This window comes from Oncorhynchus gorbuscha, linkage group LG04 (assembly GCF_021184085.1).
Source record: "Oncorhynchus gorbuscha isolate QuinsamMale2020 ecotype Even-year linkage group LG04, OgorEven_v1.0, whole genome shotgun sequence".
NCBI classification, from domain to species: Eukaryota; Metazoa; Chordata; class Actinopteri; order Salmoniformes; family Salmonidae; genus Oncorhynchus; species Oncorhynchus gorbuscha.
This window is the reverse complement of record NC_060176.1, coordinates 11,661,040-11,683,899: the sequence shown is the minus strand read 5'-3', so window position 1 is coordinate 11,683,899 and position 22,860 is coordinate 11,661,040. Positions and strand designations below refer to the sequence as shown.

The window sequence follows — 22,860 nt, the reverse complement described above, 5'->3', positions numbered from 1 at the left end:
TGGGACTGATTTTGATTTAGCCAATGAGTCTTTCAGACGGAAAACTCTACATTATTACTGTTTAATGTCAATCATTCCAACATGCCTAGATGGTCTCATATTAAAAAGAAAGTTGACTTTAGATTACATGTTTCAAAGCCATTTTTATGAAATTCAACTTCAAAAGGGACTGTAGCTTATTGAATCGATTTTTCAATTTACTGCAATGTGATTTGTGCAAACAGAGGTGTTAGCTATAGAGTATATAGACTCGGAGTATGCATCACAATCTCCTGTCCCATAGACATTCAATGTAAGGAAACATGCATATTTTAACAACATGAGTGAACTGTCCCCTTTACAGCAATAAATTCACACTATTTTATCACAGCCAGTATACACATGAATAATGTTGGGATATGTACAGTAGTTGCAACATTAATTTCAGATTACATTTGTAAAGTATAGTTTACTCAAATGTAAAATTAGGTATTTCTGTCATTTATTGATCCAATTTTATTCTGTAGGCTTTTTCTAGGTTCATCTGTTTTGAACAAATCTGTTTTGTAAATGTTAATAGCCTCTCATGGTGATGGTGGAAACTATGCCATTGGATGATTTGACTTGGTATAACTTCTACTTCAAAGTCACGTGCTACATCACTATCTCAGGCTTGTCAATATTCCAGTGCTTGACTAACACCACTCTCAGCCATACAGACACAATCCCTTGGGAGACTCTTGACTCCTCATGTCCTTCTTGCGTACAGGGTGGAAGCCACAGTACATGACCAGTAGATCAATGCCTTAAATGTCTATGTTTACTTTTTGGGATGTTCTTCAAAAACAATAACTTTCTATTGTTCTTTTCCTATGATGTTTCACAACTCATATGTTTTAAAATCAGTCTGTGTTGTCTAAATATGTTATCTTGCTCGTTTTGCATGAAAGGCTATTGACCTTATTAACAACATTTTGATAATGTAATTCCTTCAAATAAAACATTTCAGGATTTTAAATGTGTGCACTCTACAATTTACTGTTTAACTAAGAAATCTCAAATTCACATTTATTTCCAGTTGTTCAAAAATATTGTCAAACAAACATGTATAGAATAGGATAATACAGGCATGACAATAGTAGCCTATTCATATGAGAAATACTTTAAATAAAGTTGATCGTCACGATTTCAAACCCAGCCAGTACTGCATGTAAAACGTAGTGTACTTCGAGGATGTCTCATTGGCCTAATGCAAAAACATGATAGGAATTATACTAAGTGCCCGCCAGATGGCGTCAGTGCCTCAATCCGTTTATATTGTATTAGCATTCGGTAGGTGCCAGTTTATTTCAGAATCCCCATGTGTCTCTCATAGGTGTCTGGCTCTCACATTAAAATATTTCACAATAACCCAACTTCAGAATGAATTGTGGTGGAACCGCAAGTCTTTCGAAATAGTCAAAAACGTGGATTAATGATGTATTATTTGCAACATTTGTTTCAATGAATATGCATGGATTAGCCTCCATATTATACCATTCTACCCTTTGATGTTATAGTTACAGTGGTGTGTGTGTGTGTGTGTGTGTGTGTGTGTGTGTGTGTGTGTGTGTGTGTGTGTGTGTGTGTGTGTGTGTGTGTGTGTGTGTGTGTGTGTGTGTGTGTGTGTGTGTGTGTGTGTGTGTGTGTGTGTGTGTGTGTGTGTGTGTGTGTGTGTGTGTGTGTGAGAGAGAGAGAGAGAGAGAGAGAGAGAGCAAGCGATAGAGAAGTGGGTGAAAGTGTATGTGTGGGGGATGCCTAAATTATTGATGCATTCCTGTTTTCACGGGAGCTCATACGAAGGGAATCCAGCCCTCATCTGGTTTCCATAGCACCGCCCTCGGGAGGCTAAGACAGTATTGTATGTAGGCTACACGTAGACTTCATGCCTGATATAAAAACAAACATTGGGAAAGGTTGTAAAACTGGAAATGACTTGCGTGTGTATGTCATAGCCCTCGCACTTTGTAAGGTTATGATTTCCAAATGCAATCAAACCATCCTTTCTTATTCCAGCCTGAACCACTCCCTAAATCAGTCGATTACAGTATAACAACAAAAGCTTTCAGGACAGTAGGCTATATTGAATATCGCTCTGGTGATCAGTTATGGGGACGCGGCGTGCACCACGCACAGATAGTGTGCACGAGGCTGTCGCTGACCTTGGTGCTGAACAGCCAGAGGTTCTCGCGACGTCAGAAAAGCTGGCTGTCTCCACGTGAGACGCGCAAGCCCAGCTCTGTGGTTTATAGAAGCAACTCCACACACCGCCAGTTCCCGCTTTTGCTGATTGTTTTTTTTTTTGTTTAAAATGATATGGTTATCACCGTAGACGCTTCTAACGTTTTTCTCTTTCGTTCGCTTTAGGAATTATCAGTAGATTTTCATCACGATGGCATTGCATGCACTTGTACGTGAGGCGAACGATGAGTATGTAATGGTGAATGGGGAATCAGAGCTCATCTGATTTCTCTCATATGTAGGCGTTTTACAGCGATCGACGCGTGATAGGCTACAGATCTTGTCTGCTTTTCTTATCAAATAATCATTCATATACATCGCTTGCTTCACCGGTTTGTTCGGTCACATTGTACCGTAACATGAAGCTTAAACAATAGACATTTTTGAGAAAAACATTAAATTTGGATATGGAGTCCGTCAAGATGAGAGCCAAAGAGGGGATAAAGGAATTTGGGGCGAAGACCCTGGGGCAGATGTACAAGTAGGTGTTGAAATTCTGTTTTATATGCAGGCTAGCCCATGTTTAAACATAGGGCTGGTTATGATTTCTGTATTTTCAAGTGATAGGCCTACAATATGGTGGTGTAATATGGTGGTGTAATGGGAGTAGACGACTGTACGTTCCTATCCTATGCCGAGAAGTGTGTTACTTTTATCTCAAACAGCTTGCAGTCATGGTCACGCCTCTAATAGACGTAGTGGAAAAATTATGCAATTCTGTATAACCTCGTGAAAGCACAGGAAGGACCTTGATGTATGTGGAAAAAGTCACTAATACATTCACACATTGAACAGATAGCTAGGAAAAGCATTTGCCGTGAACTAGCCTAGTATGTATGCGATTAGATCATTTAAAAAATCCACTGAGTGTTTTCTTCGTTTGCAACTGCGTTCCTGTTATATTTTAAATATTTTCGTGAAAACCTCCTGTAGTTGTGGGAGGGTATCTATTTCATTATTTACGGGATGGGTATCGATGTATTACTAGTCTAAACGTCGAACTGATTTGTCTTGCTAAGTGACAAGGGCTTCATTCAGACATATATTCTGATGCTTGTAGTTGCAACATACTGTCAATAGATGTATTGTTGAAGCTCTAAATGAATATATTTCGTTTTGGTTAGAATATTTTTTCGATTCATTGGTGCTTCCTTCGATAGGCCTATTTTGATTCCAAATCCCACTTGTAACTGTTATTTCATACAGCCTAAGTTCAATGTTATTGCGTAAAAAAATATGTATTTTTCGTTGGGCATAACGAAATGATCATATTACTGTAGTTCATGTAAATGACACATTATGTGCAGTAGTTTTGATATTCCAAATGTATATTCTAAATAGGACTGCTTAATTAGATATCGTCACTGTTACAGTGCCGCTGTGAATAAGAAAGAGTTCTTATCATTTTTTCCTTATGTCGATTTCACATTTTTTTTAGGTATAGGCCTAATACTGTAACTGTAGGCTAAGCTTTATTTGGGTTGATTTTGGGCAAACAAATTAATTGTGCATATGGTCATAAATGCATTTGAAACCGCAGCGTGAATGTTTGCCTGGAGAGATGAGCAACTGCCCAATCCGTGAATGCAAATTAGGGTGAAGGTGAGCGGTTGCTGCAATGCGGTACGATGCTTTTTTGGCATTCGATGAAATTGAACCTGGTGCCGCTAAAATACAGCGCTATTTTCTATTAATAGTCGTTCAATTACCTTGCTAAAGTAGACTTTTCGTTTAATGGAAAAAAAAACATTTTCTGGTTCATGTTAGTTATCATGTTCTGAATCATGTTGGTTATCATTCATCAAATAGCGCCCCCAGTCGTTGGGGCGAATACACTATCCTCATAAAACAACGGATTGAATAGGCATATATATGTAATGTAGACCTAGATAACCTAATACAATTATGTTTCAGTACGCTACCCAAAGACGATGGTTTTAAAATATAAATCAGTCGTCTTCCTTATTTTCAAAAACTTCTACATTTTAAAGACTATTTTTGGACATGATTGCAAGCCATATTTTGAAGGCTGCAGGCTATAAAATATAGGCATGTAGGTCTATCATTTAACTTAATTGTAGGCCTGAATTGTTGCTACACTAAAATGCATTTATTTTTCATAACATTCAAATATCAAACGTAGGCTGATCTATTAATTTGATGCTGATTAACCGAGGAAATTGGATGACTTTTTAATCTGGCTGTTTGAAGGGTGATGGAGAAGCGACAGGGAACTGGTGAAGTTATCGAACTAACAGAGGACGGCAGGCCCTCTGAGGCCCAGGAGAAGAAAGCACCCCTGTGCGACTGCACGTGTTTTGGGCTGCCCCGTCGATATATCATCGCCATCATGAGCGGTCTAGGCTTCTGTATATCCTTCGGGATCCGATGCAATCTGGGCGTGGCCATCGTGGGAATGGTCAACAATAGCACGATTCACAAAGATGGGAAGATCATCATCACAGAGGTGTGTATGGTGCACACTTTACTGACGTCAACGTCGTGTCACCGCCCTCCTGCTCCATAATTTGTCCATATGTTGGAGGTCTCCTAATCTTCTCACACTTGACCTGACCTTATATTGAAAATAAAAAATAAGCAAAGGCAGATACAGGACATTTCCCTTATTGTATTGGTTTTATAGCGAGATTATCTCATTATTTTCAGTGCAGCCATAATAGGTATGCCACAACCATAAACTATGGTATCCCTTAATAACACAGCATTTAGCCTGTGTATCCTACACATCGGAATTGTGTACCGTATATGATAGTAGTGATTATTGCTCACATTTCTGCTACTCACTATATCCTTATTTACTGTTATGATATGAGAGCCTTATGATTTGGTTATTAAGGTTATTATACGGTATTATACGTTTTGTGAATTATTGTATTGAATTATAATGAAATTATACACGTGAAGAGGATTTATTATGATGTTTCAACGATGTTTTATGGTTTGTTTTATTGTCTTTTTTTATTGTCTTTTTTATTTCACTGCAAAGAAAGCGAAGTTCAACTGGGACCCAGAGATAGTCGGTATGATCCATGGTTCGTTTTTCTGGGGCTATATAGTGACGCAGATCCCGGGAGGGTACATATGCTCGAGATTGGCAGCTAACAGGTAGGCAGGCCTACATTATTATTTTTATTTTGATTATTTTTTTACAAAAGTTCTCATTCCCTCTCACAGTCTCAAATGTGATTTATTCGTTATTATTCAATTGGTTACTAAATCCATCACTATGAAATGAACGACCCTCAAGAATAAAATGAAAATAGGTCTGATTTATTTTAGTCATGAAGAGATGTACCCGAGCAACTGTGATGATGACGTGGATGTTGGCTACTGAAGCCTGGATATACTATCGGTTTTCAATGTATTATTATCACACCTTTTCCCGTCAGAATACATTTTGTGATAAGCAATTTTCTAACAGAATCCAAATTTTAATGGTCTGAAAATGTTGCAGACACAATGGCATACAAGGGTTTGCTTGGACGTTTCAAATATTTACGACAATTCGGCCTTTATTGTAAATGAGAGGGAGGACTTGTAGGCCTGTATTGTGACCCAAGGTTTAACAGACAGTAGGCATAGTAACCAGTGTGACACTGTGACTGCAATGGAGAAGGACATTAATGGGGAATTAATTTGGGAGGGAGCGACTCAGCCGCTGACGCTGGCAGTACTATTGAGATTTGTCGGTGTCGCTCCGGTCCACAGGGCTTTCTGCCACCTGTTAATGAGGTCCCCGGGGGGAGCCGTGTCTAATTTGCTGCATTCTGGGGGCATGGCGACCAGCCCGGTCCTCGTCGCCGAAGGCTTACTCACGCTCATATGCACTGTGCACACTAAACATGGCTTATAAATAAGGTTAAGGCCTAGCCTGCATGAGGCCTGAGCAGCATTAAATATAAGAGATGACAATAGGAAATCTAGGTTTAATTCCTTTATATTTAGTGGGTCTTTGGACCTCAGTTCATCATAGTAGTGCCCATAATAATTTGGTGATGGCAATTTATACCCTGAATATACATGAAGAAAAACTATTAATTTGGTTGAGTATATACAATATTACTATTTGTTGAGCGGGCTATTTAAATATATACGATGTGTTACATGTGTATAATCTAGTTTAATGTATAATATGTTTATTGTCTATATGCTTTCTTGATTGACATTGAGATGTAATCGAATCAACATGTCTCGTGCCAGAGTGTCGCCTCAATCGGATTAGAGTTGCCTCCCGCGTGCGGGTGGGAGGGGCGGGGTCTCCGGGTGTGTACAAGACGTGACAAAAATTTTAAAAATACGATGTTTCATGTTATTCATTAGCGATTGCCTCCACTGGCTCAGCTGCGCTGAAACCAATGTCGTCTGCTGTCGGCACTCCCTGTCATCACGCTTTCATTTCTTTCTCCAATTGAATTATTGCAATCAAACGTAAATTGAAAAGTTAAAGGTGCACTAGCCAATGCTTGGCATGAAAAAAATCCAAGTCTTAAATATTTTAATTATGCAAGAATGTAAGATTGGCCATTTGATTAGAATAAGAACAGCAGGCCGAATATAGGCCTTATATAATAACCATTAGAAAATGGGATAGAGAAACTACATTAAATAGCCTATTTGAAAAGCACTAACTCCATTTCGATAGTAAGCCAGTAAATGAGTGTGGAATGTGATATGCTCGATGGGTCCCTGTTGAATTTAGCCCGGATGGCCATAAAAAAAATCTGAGATTAATAAATGAAACATCAAGTCAATGAGAGGCCTAGGCCTTTGAAGAATAAATTGGCCAATACATAAATGCATCTTAAATAAATCACTAGATATATTGTTTATCAAAAGGATAAACGACATACGATATGTGCAAATGTATATATTTCTGTTTCATTTAGGGTTTTCGGTCTAGCCATTTTCCTTACCTCGACGCTCAATATGTTAATCCCCTCCGCGGCACGGACCCATTATGGACTGGTCATCTTTGTGAGGATATTGCAAGGGCTGGTGGAGGTAAGGAGTTATTTAATTCAAAAGTCACATTTCTGGAGAGCTATTTTTTTCTATGCACATTTTAATTGAGATTGCATTGGCCTATCTTGTCAATACCACATCTTTTGAAAATGGCCAATTTTCCTTTGTGGCATTTCAATTATGATTAGGCTACAGTATACCAGAGGCAATGGAATAGAGGTAGTACAACAGCCAGAATTCACCCTGGAGAAATGTGAGACTGTTGTATTGATCTGCAGCTGGGTATTTGTTGTGGGAGAGTCCTCTCCCCTGTCTGTTCTAAAAATATGTTCTGCGTGTTTTACACAAAAATTAACTGTAGTTGTTCTGGTTTTGTCCCATCTTGATTACTGTCCGGTAATATGGTCACGTGCAGCAAAGAAAGACATAGAAAAGCTGCAGCTGGCTCAAAACAGAGCAGCACGCCTTGCCCTTAACTACACATCAGTCTTTCCTGGTTGAGGGTTGATGAGAGACTAACTGCTTGTCTTCTAGTTTTTATGAAAAATATTACTGTGATGAAAATTCCAGATTGTCTGCATAATCAAATAACATACAGCTCAGACACCCATACATACCCCACAAGACATGTCACCAGGGGTCTCTTCACAGTCCCCAAGTCCAAACGAAATGACGGCAAAGCACAGTATTTTACAGAGCCATGATCGCTTCCATCTACAATTACTCAAGCAAAGAGCAAAAGGACACATGCACACGCACGCACACACACACACACGCACACACACACGCACGCACACACACACACGCACACACACACGATCACACTATCACACTCTAACACACACACTCTAACACACACAATCTACACACACATTATTCTTTAGTTGTATTGTTTGTATATCTTTATACACTTATTTTAGATTTGTGTAACTGTTCTTGTCTATCAGTGTATCAGTGTTTTCCCACTGGGCACAGACGGCAAATTAACATTGATTCCACGTTGGTTCAGTGTAATTCCATTGAAATAATGATGTGGAAACAACGTTGATTCAACCAGTGTGTGCCCAGTGGGTTGTTACTTGACATGTGTTATGTTTCTGTGTGGGCCCCAGGAAGAATAGCTGCTGCTTCGGCAAAAGCTAATAGGGAGCCAAATAAACCAATAAACCCGATGAAACATATCTGCTCTGCTCTCTGGTAGCAACACCACAGTTAGAAAAATGCTGGTCTAGCCAGAATCATATTCCCAAAGACAATGTGCTGAAACATCAGCAGCTCATGAATCCACTGTCCAGTAGGCAAATTGAAACATGAGATGTTGGCAGCGGCTGCCTTGTGCAGTAAAACATGATGCCATGTTGATACTGAAGGGCAGGCTACATTCACAGTGTCATAATAAAACACATCCAGCTAAACGAATCAGATGTGGAAAAAGTACTCAAATGTCATACTTGAGTAAAAGTAAAGATACCTTAATATAAAACGACTCAAGTAAAACTGAAAGTAGATAAGTAAAAGTAAAAGTTGTCAAAAATATAAATAGTAAAGTACAGATACCCCAAAACAATGACTTAAGTAGTACTTTAAAGTATTTTTACTTATTTACTTTACACCACTGAAACAGATACACAATCCTGGCAGCAGAGACAACCATTGAGAATCATTTGAACACCATTGGTGGAATTTTAGAATAATACTTTATTGTCCATTATCTTGCAGAGATTGGAAATGATTATTTATTCTCACAGGCCTGACTAACTACTGGTTGAATCAACGTTGTTTCCACGTCATTTCAATGAAATGACGTTGAACCAATGTAGAATAGACGTTGAATTGATGTCTGTGCCCAATGGGTCCTTGATTTGAATGAGCCATCATGTGACAAAGGCTAATCTGGTTATGTCTTGTTTTTGTCTCTGTAAGGAAAGGCTTCAGTGTTTTGAGTAAATTCAGTAAATAGCGCGACATGAATTAAGTTGGGCGTGGCATACATTCCACGAGCTTACAGGAGGACCTATAAGTGATTCATATATAGTGATCTTACATCAGTCCAGTGGATAGCTAGGATAAATCTCCTCCTAGCATGTCCATGCAGATTGCATTTTCAAATAGCACACTCTGTTCCAATTAGCAGCTAATGAACATTTAATGGCAGCAGCATTGTCAGTGTAATGAGAGACTCATCAGTTAGCTCAGAGCACTGCGTCTCTTATTAATGTTAATCAAACAGGCAATGAAGAGTGGTATGTTGGTTTTGGATTGTGATCATATTTGATTTACAACCATGGCAGCTCATATCTAGTAGTATCATCTTGTGTGATTGTCAGCTCAGTGCAGGCAAATCTATTATCAGTATGTCTTATGTTTACAATTTCTCCCATTAATCTGTGAAACCATCTATTTGAATTACACAGTTTCCTACATTTAGTCTTTACGATGGTTGTGTGCAATCTCATGTTTTTAATTTGATTTTTTTATATATATTAATCATTTGGGCCAAAATGGGTGAAGTATTTGAAGGACATGTGAAGAATGATTAGAAGACAAGGTCAAGATGACAAATGAATGTTGCATTTTACCAAATGAATCCAATCGCAGGTGGTACTGTAACACATTACACTATATCTCAGCTAACACATTAAGGGCAATAGACTGTAACAAGGCTCAAGATTCAAGGCCTGTCCACTGGACACACTGGTTGAAACAACGTTGAATTGGTGGTTATTTCATGTTCAGAAATGTTTAATTTTACCAAATGAAACCCACAGGGGTGGTAACAAAATGCCTACAAGTTTAAGAGATTACATGTTACCCCAGGAAAGGTAGCCTATCGGTTAGAACTTTGGGCCAGTTACTGATTGGTCGCTGGTTCAAATACCCGAGCCGACAAGGTGTCAATGTGCCCTTGAGTCAGGCACTTAACCCTAATTTGCTCCAGGGACGTCATATTACTGGATGACCCTGTAAAACTGCACCTATCAGGCATATGTGACAAATAAAGCATACAGTACCAGTCAAACGTTTGGACACTCCTACTCATTCATGGCTTTTTCTTTATTTGTACTATTTTCTACATTGCAGAATAATAGTGAAGACATCACAATGATGAAATAACACATATGGAATCATGTAGTAACAAAAAAAGTGTTCTACAAATCAAAATATATTTTAGATTCTTCAAAGTCGCCACACTTTGCCTTGATGTTGACACTCGGATATAAATGATGAAGGGCGGTAACTATAGAAACAAGATAGCTTTATTCACGTCAGGGGAATTTATCAAAAAGTGTCAGCCTATTTGCAACACACCTCCTTGTTATTGTATTTCCATTGTTGTGTTTCACCTGCATTCAGTAGTCTATGAATTGCATGATTGTGAAGGCATACATGTATGAAAGCATGTAGACTTATTTACAGTGTATGTAGTTCTGTCTTGTGATGTACATGTATTATGTCATGTTTGATGTTTTGTGAGGACTCCAGGAAGAGTAGCTGCTGCTTTAGCAGTAGCTAATGGGGATCCTAATAAAATACTAAATACTAAATGTTAAGCAGTATTGCTAGAATCCATTGCTATTGCCATAAGGAGCAGGATGATCAGAATTTTCTGGCCATCTTATTCATTATAATTTAATGATAATAGCAGCAGTATGATTTACTTTAAACCAGTTACCTACTCTTAGTTGCACATGGTTCTGTGGTGTGTGTGACCTACCCAGGGAGTGACCTACCCAGCCTGCCATGGGATCTGGAGTAAGTGGGCTCCTCCTCTGGAGAGGAGTCGCCTGGCTACCACCTCCTTCTGTGGTAAATACTCTTTTCAATAGTATCTTATCTGTCACACTATGGTAGTGAAGCAAGAGGGACAGTAGTTGTACTTCCTTTGTCTATTTAGATGTCCTTTTTCTTCTCTTCCCCCTCTCTACCATTTCCTCTTACAGGTTCCTATGCTGGTGCTGTCATTGCCATGCCTCTAGCAGGGATCCTGGTGCAGTACTCAGGCTGGTCCTCTGTGTTCTATCTCTATGGTAAGATATAGTTCCATGGCGATGTTATAGCTTCCAAATGTAAAAGCATGAGCTGATCCACACCCATCCAGAAGAAGGCACTGCGTGACAAAATGTTGGTTAAGTTTGCCCACTCAATTGTTGGGAGCATATATAGAGTTTTCAACTGTTATTCTTTTTATATAGCTATCAAAAATAATAATAATAGTGTTTTCACATTCTAACCAACAACCTATTTGAAAATATGTTGCGTATAGTACATAATCTTCAGGACATTTTAAAGCTGGTTGCTGATGCTTTCAGACCTCCAGACCATTGATTCCTTCCCATTGTTTTTGTGGGACTGTTCTCCAATAATTTTCCATCTCACCCTGGACTAGATGAATTTGACCTTTCTGTCTGGGGTTTAGTCTATGGGGGATTTCTGAAAGATCAGACTGCCTTTTAGGAATTTGATGTTATCGTATAGGCCAATCTAAGCTTTTCACATGTTCACATACAATAATGACACAATTAAAACACATTTACAATAGGGTTTCTGTAGCTTTGCTGCATGGTTCCATAATGACTAGAAGATATACATAATCCACCACCCATATTTTATTTATCCTGTGTAATAATCCCAATATCATTGTGCAGGGTGCTTTGGGATCTTCTGGTATATGTTCTGGATCCTTGTGTCGTATGAAAGTCCTGCTGTGCACCCTACCATCACCCAGGAGGAACGAGTCTACATAGAGGAGAGCATCGGGGAGAGTGCCAAGCTCATGGGCCCTGCTGAGGTGAGGGACAGGGCTTGAGGTTGGTTGAATAAAAGTTGTTTGAAGGGTTTCAAACAACTTTCACTCAACTAACCTCATGCCCTGCTTCTCTGTTTCAGTGAAATAATCCAAATCTGTGTGAAAGTCTGACAAAAGTTTTTTAGTAGGCCATTACATTTTCTGAGTGATATTAGGCCAGAGTTCTCAAAGTCTTCAAAGTCCACTTCTCCTCAAATCAATTCCTATGATATTAAATTGGGAAATGATACTATGCCCCACTTTCTATTCAGGCTTGTTTTGATCTCTGCTCCCCTGAGGCCTCATGCATAAACTGCGAGTGCGTCCAAAATATACCACAAAATGTACATGCGCCCAAAAAATTATAAAAAATATAACTTGTGACAATGTGCTAACTGATCTGTAAATTTAGACCATGCGGATGCACATCTCTGCTAGTGGATGGAAAATCTATGTGTTTCATTTTTTTAGTCTAACATATAGGAATCTCTTCTTTTCCTGTCTATTTTAATTTCAGAACCATTGCAGAATAAATTTCTCACCATTTCTAGCCGTGACGGGTTCATATTCTTACAATGCCTATCTCTCATTTAAGTGGACCTTGTAACCCAGTAAATAGATAGGCTATATATATTGAAACTATAAGCAGCACGTTCTATAATATATAGTTGATATTTAACAGGTAAACATTTGATCTTTTACATTGAAGTAGGCCTATGTTGGCTACTGTAAGTACGTAAGGTAGTCTCGGGGCAATCTCTGACACTCTGACACTCTATTTAGTATGGTATGTTACGTTAAGTTAGCCTCCTGTGACGCGGAAAAACATGTTTGTGGTCAGAAAATATGGTTATTTATATTTCATTGTATGTGCAGAATTGTCCTCTGTATCTGTCATTAGGATGTAAATATTACAAAATTGACATTACAGTCAATGGGTACAGTAGATTTAAAAACATAGATGTGGCATGTGGGTGTCCACTACAGAGCACATTTTTTATAAACTCTTATTTAGCTCTTATTTAATGTGAAGTCCTGACAACTCACTTAACTATTCCTGTGAAATCCACATACTAGAAACAATTTGAATATCAAACTCACAAAAATGGTCTTTAATAATTACACACACTTCTTTTCAAATTATCATAAAATGTGCACATTTTGGACGGCAACCATTTTTTTAAAGAACCAGGAAGATAAAGTTGTCAAAGTCACACCCCCACATGTGATATCACTGAAAAGCCCATCATGTCCTCTCAAAGGGACAACAGGACTTAATACAGTGGCTTGTATGGCCTTAGAGATATGGACCAAGAACTGATGTCCACTAAAAAGGACAAAAATGAATCGCTGGGTCTCAGGAGTTTATGTTACATTATGAAAGAATAGCGGTCGTGCAATATTCTATGAATTACAGGATGTATAATATCATACATTTTACCCAGTCGTACAATAGCATACGAATTGGATGACGTAACTTATTATATATCTTGGATGACGCATAGTATTGCACGTCTTGATCTGAGACAAGGTTGCTTGTTGCACCATAACAACAAAGGAGAATTATAGAGAGAATTTATGTTGGCGGTTAGGGGAACTAACGTTAAAAGGTTAGGAGAACTAAAATTACTAAATTTACGTGAATTTATGTAGCAGGTTAGGTGGATTGGATTAAGTTTAGAATAAGGTTTAGGAGAAGGGTTAGCTAAAATACAAGAGTTGTCCCTGACGCGATTTGAACATGCAATTTTGGGATTGCTAGTCTGTCGCGGATTAAGGAAAGAGCATGCTTCCAAACTCAGCTAGGCTAACCGAACGAGTGTGCTCACATACTCCTTCAATAGTTCTTAGTTTGAAAAATGAGAAAAAGCAGCAATAGTAATATTTGTCCATTTGGAGATATCATAGCCAGTATACGCGTCCTCAAAATATTCAGAATTGATTTAAAATAACTAAAATCTGTGATTTATTTTCATAGCTGTGCAATTTTGCATCTGACAAGGATGTTTGGTGTAGTATTTTTTTGCATGAGGACCAGTCGTCTCTCGATGAATGACAACAGGCACTTCGGCTTCCAACTTTTGCTTGCCTGGAGAAAATGTTTTGTGTGCCTGAATAGCCGAAAAAACCCTTGCCAGTCCACAACAAAGAAAAAAGTCACAACATGTCATCATAATATACAGTTGAAGTCGGAAGTTTACATACACCTTAGCAAAATACATTTTCACAATTCCTGACATTTAATCCTAGTAAAACATTCCCTGTTTTAGGTCAGTTAGGATCACCACTTTATTTTAAGAATGTGAAAAGTCAGAATAATAGTAGAGAGAAGGATTTATTTCAGCATTTATTTATTTCATCGCATTCCCAGTGGGTCAGAAGTTTACATACACTCAATTAGTATTTGGTGGCATTGCTTTTAAATTGTTGAACTTGGGTCAAATATTTTGGGTAGCCTTCCAAAAGCTTCCCACAATAAGTTGGGTGAATTTTGGCCCATTCTTCCTGACAGAGCTGGTGTAACTGAGTCAGGTTTCTTGGCCTCCTTGCTCACACATGCTTTTTCAGTTCTGCCCACAAATGTTCTATAGGATTGAGGTCAGGGTTTTGTGATGGCCACTCCAAAACCTTGACTTTGTTGTCCTTAAGCCATTTTTCTACAACTTTGGAAGTATACTTGGGGTCATTCTCCATTTTGAAGACCCATTTGCGACCAAGCTTAAACTTCCTGCCAGATGTCTTTAGATGTTGCTTCAATATATCCTCATAATTCTGTTCCTCATGATGCCATCTATTTTGTGAAGTGCACCAGTCCCTCCTGCAGCAAAGCACCCCCACAACATGATGCTGCCACCCCGGTGCTTCACTGTTGGGATGGCGTTCTTCGGCGTTCAAGCCTCCCCTTTCTTCCTCCAATCATAACAATGGTCATTATGGCCAAACAGTTCTATTTTTGTTTCATCAGACCAGAGGACATTGCTCCAAAAAGTACGATCTTTGTCCCCATGTGCAGTTGCAAACCATAGTCTGGCTTTTTTATGGCGGTTTTGGAGTAGTGGCTTCTTCCTTGCTGAGCGGCCTTTCAGGTTATGTCAATATAGGACTCGTTTTACTGTGGATATAGATACTTTTGTACTTGTTTCCTCCAGCATCTTCACAAGGTCCTTTGCTGTTGTTCTGGGATTCATTTGCACTTTTTGCACCAAAATACGTTAATCTCTAGGGAGATGTCTCCTTCCTCAGCGGTATGACGGCTGCGTGGTCCCATGGTGTGTATACTTGCGTACTATTGTTTGTACAGATGAATGTGGTACCTTCAGGCGTTTGGAAATTGCTTCCAAGGATGAACCAGACTTGTGGAGGTGTACAATTTTTTTCTGAGGTCTTGGCTGATTTCTTTTGATTTTCCAATGATGTCAAGCAAAGAGGCACTGAGTTTGAAGGTGGTCCTTGAAATACATCCACAGGTACACCTCCAATTGACTCAAATGATGTCAAATAGCCTATCAAAAGCTTCCAAAGCCATGACATCATTTTCTGGATTTTTCCAAGCAGTTTAAAGTAATCAATTTAAATGTAATCTTCTGATCCACTGTAATTGTGATACAGTGAATTATAAGTGAAATAATCTGTCTGTAAACAATTGTTGTGAAAATTACTTGTGTCATCTACAAAGTAGATGTCCTAACCGTGGAGTGGTTGAAAAACGAGTTTTAATGACTCCAACCTCAGTGTATGTAAACATCTGACTTCAACTGTATACACAAACTGCTCCAAACTGTTTTGGCCCATCATTCCTCCCCGACCAACCTCCCTACTTTCGCTTATGTCCGAAGTAACTAGAACATTAGTAGGTATGTTTTGTCGGTGTCAGTACTTCTTGGAGGTGCTCAGAAATACGTGAAGTATATTCCGTATGACTCTGAGGCCAGGCTGATGTACTGTAATAGATGTTTTATTTATTTAGAGTAGACAATGTTTCAGAATTCGCGGGTAGACCATCGTAAACAGGGTTGTGGAAAAGTCGATGCAAAACATTGTTGAATTCAAACGTTCTGCTGACAGGTCAACAGCAATTTCCATTGTTTTCTCTTTCAGAAACGGACAGTTCTTTTGCCAGCTACAGCATAAATTACTGCAAAAGATTAAAAGATTCTGCCAACACAGTAAATAGACCAGTAGATTATGTAAAATATTTGACAGTATGGGTAGCTACAGTATTGCTGTGTGATAGGAGCATAACATCATAGCCTATTTAATCTCAGAGCCTATAGGAAGGCAAGACATAGAAGCCCAATGATCTAATGATAAACTACATATTGAACAACAATTCATCTTTTGCATAGAAGTGTAATGGCTGTAGCATTTAGCCTACTTTCAAATGGTTTAAAATATACAATACATCTATCAGAATGTGCGGACAGGCGCTCTCGATAGGCTGCATGTATGTGTTTCTCTCTTTCTCACCGCTGCTAGCCTTTCACCGGTAACTCATGTATATTCCTCCCTTTTGCTCCATTGTAGAAATTTAAGACCCCTTGGAAAAAGTTCTTCACCTCCATGCCTGTCTATGCAATCATCGTGGCCAACTTCTGCAGAAGCTGGACCTTCTACCTACTGCTTATCAGTCAGCCGGCCTACTTTGAGGAGGTGTTTGGGTTTGAGTTAAGCAAGGTGAGACCAGTGGAGCATTGCCAGGATAGGGCACCAGCCTAGCCAAACAGTGTTGCTGGGGTATGGTATTCTAGGCCTAGGCGAGGGATGTGTGAAAATGTTGTGCTAGGCTCTAACCGACTTTAATACCTTTTAATACCTATATGTTGATGTTGATTTCAACTGTTCCTGTCCTCAGGTTGGCATGGTGTCTGCCCTGCCCCACTTGGTGATGACAATCATTGTGCCCATTGGAGGGCAGTTGGCTGACTACCTACGGAGCAGGAACATCCTGTCTACCACTACAGTTAGGAAGATCATGAACTGTGGAGGTGAGAGAACCCTTCGGCACACTATGCACAATTATATCAAATGTGTTTAATAGAATAGTACTGCTTTTACACTATCTGTATGATAGTGATACAATGACTGTAGCAAAGCAATTCTGTTTGGGACTGTAATTAAATGTAAACTGTGATGGCCCATAGCCCCTGGGTTACTGTAGCATGTGTGTGACTGTCTGTCTCTGCAGGGTTTGGCATGGAGGCTACGCTGCTGCTGGTAGTGGGATTTTCCCACACAAAAGGGGTGGCTATTTCCTTCCTGGTCCTTGCTGTGGGCTTCAGTGGATTTGCCATATCAGGTCAGTACCTGTTAAACACATGGCATCAGAGAGTCTGCCAGTATAGATCACAGCTGCCTGTAGGAGACTCCTCCTTTACTATTTGTAGACAGAGAACAAATCTACCAACTACACCGTAGATTCTGTCTAGAATGGCCACTATTTATTGCTGGTTGATGTTTATTGTCATGAATCTTGCCATGGAAGCACTGAGTGATTTCCTCTAGATGGGCCAGCTGAAAAATCTAAGTAGGCTATATCGTCAAAATTCAAGAAAACAAAACGTAACTTTTTGGTCTTAATTTAAGGTTAGGCATTAGGGTTAGCAGTGTGGCTAGGGTTAGGTTTAAAATCAGATTTTATGACTTTGTGGCCTTGCCAGCTAGTGACCACTCTGCAGAGCTGCCTCCAGAACAAGATTAATGATGAAAACTCCAACTTGCCTATTTATCGTTCAACAGCCACCGATGAGGTCTAAAAAGGACTTGCAATCAGCAATATCCAGCTACAAAGGGAACAGGGTCGATTTCTCACATTTCTCAAGCATCTATTCCAGCTGATGCTTGTGGCTGCAAGGCAGACCTTGGTTTTACTACTACTCATTTTTCTTGGGCTTTCTCCTGGAGTATTTAATAATTCAGCACAAGTCCCAGAGGAGCTGCCATACAGGCTGGCTGTGTGCAGCTACAGAGGACACTCAGTGTGGGGGAGGAGATTCACTGGCAGCTACTCCCTTTGCAACAAGATGGCTGCATGGTGCTTTGTTTTCATCGCAATTTAATTTCCATTACATTTATATTATGTTTGGGATATTTCAGTAGTTTTGATACATCCACATACTAGTACTCCATTAAGGGGGATGTGGTCTTAATTAAAGAAAAAAAAGGTAATTACTAATGGTGGTTTTTATTACCTACCTAGAATGAGCTCTAGAGACCATAATAAGGGCTACAGCCTATCAGATCTGCGCCAGCCGACACCTACATATCGGTTGTTTTGTCGGTGTCTGAGGTGGAACTTCTTTAGAGCTGTCAAGTCGACAAAGCGGCTCCTTGCGTCAGTTTATCGTGGACAAAACCAACCAACTAACTTCATAATCCCACTTTATAATTAGAAGTTCATGCAGCCGCGTTACAAGTTCAAACACTCGAATGCGTGATGTTTTATTGCCTGATAGGCTATGATTCCACCCATCCAAATTAACATTAAATAATGCATTAGCATATACATTCTATTGGCGTTTTGAACGCCAAGGTAAACGGGGATACTAAGGAAGGGAGTGATTTGTGACACAACAGCAGCCACTCACTTATTTGTCAGTTCAAAACGTAGTGACACCTCCAACAACAGTTGTCATGCAGATGTCAGCCATCGCGGGTTTACACTAGATTTGATTGAAACGAGGTCTAAGTTATAGTGAAATCAGTTAAACCACAAGAACTATAACCACTGGATTTTATTTAATCAAATGCTAATCAATTGTTGTCTTAGAGATCTGTCATGTCGAGAGTAACTTCACACTGAAAACCTTGTATTTCATTCTGAACGTTCTTTCCATCAGGATTCAACGTCAATCACTTAGACATTGCTCCACGCTATGCCAGTATCCTTATGGGCATATCCAATGGTGTGGGCACCCTGTCTGGCATGGTATGCCCATTGATCGTAGGTGCCATGACCAAAAACAAGGTAAGACATTCTGTTACCCTTGGAAAGTCCATAAAACATTATGGTTAAACGTAGATTCATTATCGGATAGAACTACAATTCTCTGTGACTTTGTATAAAACACTTTATATTCCATCTGTCCACATGAAGACTCGAGAAGAGTGGCAGTGGGTGTTCCTCATCGCTGCTCTGGTTCACTACGGGGGAGTCATCTTCTATGGCATCTTTGCCTCTGGAGAGAAGCAGCCGTGGGCCGACCCAGAGCTGACCAGCGATGAGAAGTGTGGCTTCATCGATGAGGATGAGCTGGCAGAGGAGACGGGCGACATCACCCAGAGTTACGGTGCCCTGGGCGGCGGTCCGGCCAAAACGTATGGTGCCACTACGCAGAACGGGGGCTGGGCTGACAGCTGGGATAAGAAGGAGGAGTTTGTCCAGGAAGAGGCAGAGGGAGGGCCGTATGGCTACAGGCAGGACCAGGACTACTCCTAGAGACAGCAGACACAATGACCATCAAACGGTAAACTTATTTTGTATTGTTTACCAGTTTAGACGAAACAAGTCAAAAACCAAACAAAAAAGATAACAATCCATTGTTGTATGTTTGCACAAATTCAAATCATTATTTCAAAATATAAAATTAGTTCAAAACAGGATTTTATTGTGCAAATAAAAATATTACTATAGAGATGTAACACATATCAAATTGGCAGATCTATTTGTAAACGTAATATGCATATAAATTATAGATATATTTATTTGGAGTGCAATTGTGTGTAAGTGTGAACCATTTCCACCTCATCAATCTGAGCTTCTTCATTCTGGAGAAGCCTGTTATGTACGATCAGACAAGATTTAACTGGCTTCCTGGATCATCATGCCTAACTGGTTCCTATTACAACTCCTCATGAGCCAGCCATTGCAGTGTAAAAGAAACATGTCACTGTAAAAAAGGGGACTTAACCAGGAATGAGACTGTATGTCTTAGGTTGTACAGTATCTCTTCTGAATGCACTGAAAGTAGTGTGTCCTTTTAATGCACAATGTCATTTTCTTTTCTTATTATTATTTGTTTGTAAAACTGTGTCTTTAACACAAAAAGGCATAAAAATACAATAAAGTTTTGAAGAACGACATAACACTTTCGCCAGCTGATGTAAAAGTCTTAAGATGCATGAAAGAAAAAAAATGACGAAGCGTTGCGTGTTTACTGTGCCATTTTGAGAGCTTGGGACTGTACAGTTCTATCTGCATTTTCTTTCAAAATGGAGTTAGTAACATAGCCTTGTTCTGTTCAATGTTCTCTACCTATATACCCCAATTCAAGTTGAGTTAAGTTCAAAAGAATACAAGATAAAAATAGCTGACACCATTCAAACCAATGAGGGTTTGGAACTTTGAAGCCAATTATCTCAGAATCATCTTCTTGCAGATAGAACCTTATAGTCCCAAGCTCTCTATTTCATGCCTATAACAATGTTACATCTGTTGTTAAAAGTGTACGTTTGGAGGTTACAAACATTCATAACTCAGTTATGTAATTATTATGAACATTGTCAGTTTTATTGTCTGGTCAATTCAAATCATTTCAAGGCATTTCAATGAGCTTTGTTGTTGTTTAAAGGTAAATGTTTGTCTGAGGTGACTAAAGAAAAATAACTATGATGTATAAGAGCACATGGACAATATAACCAAATGCTGCCCGGCACTATCAAGGGCCTGTGCAATGCAGAGAAAGACCAGCCAGCCGATCCAGAAGTAGCCAATCAGTATATCTACTGTACAGACAGTCCGTCAGCAGGAGATATGTTTTGCTAATGAAAAGGAAACATTTTTAGACTGGGATAGTGACCCAGATAGACAATGTTGTTAAATAAAACTATACCTTACCAGTCCAGGAGGACAATTAGCCAAGTTGGGGATTGAGATTCATATTACATATACTTGTAAAAACATTGGAGCATTACTGAATAAAAAACATGACAGTATAGCTGTTACTGCCTATGTCACATTGAACGTTTACCATTCCTTAAAGAGTAGGTAGACAATCAAAAGAGCAGCAAGACATGATTTAGCCAGTGTGTATAGAGTGGGAATGACCAGTGTAGAGATACTGGGTTCCAGTCAATGATTTATATATACACTAGATGACTGACAGGGGCCTTGTTTAGAAACCGCCGTGCCTCCATCTTGGCACTCCCCAACATTGTAAATAAATATTTTGGAAGCTATAAAAATGCATTTATTAATGTACACATTTGTTTTTGCCATGTTTATTCTATTACAGAAACTGAATGCATACTGTTAAATGATATTATGTGAGCTAAACATTCCAAAAAATACATGTAAAATGTTTTCCTTAAAAGTACAAGTTACTGTCCCATTACAAAAAACAACAACACTTAAATACATGTAATTTTGTCCTATAAACATTTAATTGTAATACTATAGAATTCCATTAATTCCAATGGAGGACTGCTCCTACTGGGAAGTGCCAATATGGCTGACCGGTGGCTTCAAAGCCTTTCATTGGCCAGTAGATAGCATCAGCAATCCAGGGTTTATATACATCATTGGTTTCAGTAGTATGTCAGGGACCTAAACCTGCTTTTCACTGTCTGTCTGTGGAGACCAAAAGTCAGCACTTCGCAATGTATTTATGGAAATGTATTTATGCATGGAACAAAGCCGTAGTCTGAATGTTCTTACTTTTTATTTCTTTCACAAAATGTATTTTGTCTCTCAAACTGTTACTAATGTGTCAATTTCTTTGCACAATTTACCAAAGGTAACGTGTCAAGCTGGGTTTGAACAGGAGGGCTATATACTAAAGGAATTGCTGGACATTGCAGTGAAGGCCTCTGTAGGCCTCTCCAGGTGGCGCTAACCATACTCAGTGTACAAAGCAATAAATCCATGGTAACAGTTGTTGTCAACCATTGAAAAATGTAAAACACTAGCATATGTAACTAGAGCGTTACTTTTACGTTTCAAGTCGTGTTTATTGTGATATCAAATATAGAAAAGAACAAACACAAGTACTTGTAAAAATATAAAACCTATGTAGTTAGAGTCCTCCACACAGCTCTTTGACATGCTGATAATGCAGGGAGTTTGTGAGGGGACTGCTCACCAGAAGAGAATGATACCCTGGGCCAGTCCTGTGACATGGATGATGTCCTTCTCCATATCTCTATGGTTCCACTCCTGTTGGTGTCTGCGCATCCGTTGTTCTGTACAGTTTCCAGTGGTCGTTTTGGAGGGTGTGCTATTGTTCAGTTTTTTCTCTCTCTCTAAACCCTGTTGGTTTGATTGATGTGTGTTCTGTCAGTGGCTGGACCCCTATTGCCCCCTTAACCATCTGTCTCTAACCACCTAAACCCCTTTCATTGTTGCAATATTCAATGAAGTGAAGATTGTCTGTAAAGGTGATCTAACATTTACAGAAATGGTAGATGTATAACATGAAGTAACGGTACCTTTTCCTGTTTTGTGCCTCTGAGTGAAGTTACAGTGTGATTCTATGGCTTATTTTGCTGTGTCAATGGAGAGATTTGTTGATGTCAAAATGAAATGCTCTATATATCCATTTGATAAAAAAACAAATGAACAAAACATAACTTGTGTCTGTATTTGTGTGAACACATCCACAATCGTACAGCTCAATCAGTGATGTCTGTATAGGCAGATGAAGAAGCCTGGCTTTAAGTCCAATTGCTGTATTTATGATTCCAAGGGGAAAAGTGCCTAATGTGTCTGACTACTAACATTGGTATAATGGTCCTTCAGAGTTACAAGCTTGGACAAGAGCACCCTCTCTCCCAGAAAATGTGCTTTGTGGTATACCTTGCATGATGTCTGCGCACGACCAGAGTCCGTCTTGCACTAA

General features: G+C 39.2%; 1 protein-coding gene across 2 annotated transcripts; it reads left to right on the top strand.

The window, feature by feature from the left end:
• Positions 1-2,263: 2,263 nt before the first annotated feature.
• Positions 2,264-22,576, top strand: LOC124033662 (vesicular glutamate transporter 2.1-like). Of its 2 annotated transcripts, XM_046345818.1 has the most exons (13): positions 2,264-2,740; positions 4,471-4,726; positions 5,267-5,385; positions 7,167-7,281; positions 10,962-11,049; positions 11,184-11,270; positions 11,889-12,031; positions 16,553-16,702; positions 16,881-17,013; positions 17,214-17,324; positions 18,865-18,992; positions 19,122-19,491; positions 21,760-22,576. In XM_046345818.1, exons 1-12 carry the CDS (start codon positions 2,667-2,669, stop codon positions 19,461-19,463), a joined length of 1,746 nt encoding a protein of 581 aa, XP_046201774.1. In that variant the 5' UTR covers positions 2,264-2,666; the 3' UTR covers positions 19,464-19,491; positions 21,760-22,576. The 2 variants fall into 2 exon arrangements, with proteins under 2 accessions (XP_046201774.1, XP_046201773.1); XM_046345817.1 differs by having other exon boundaries at positions 19,122-22,576.
• The last annotated feature ends 284 nt before the right edge of the window (positions 22,577-22,860 follow it).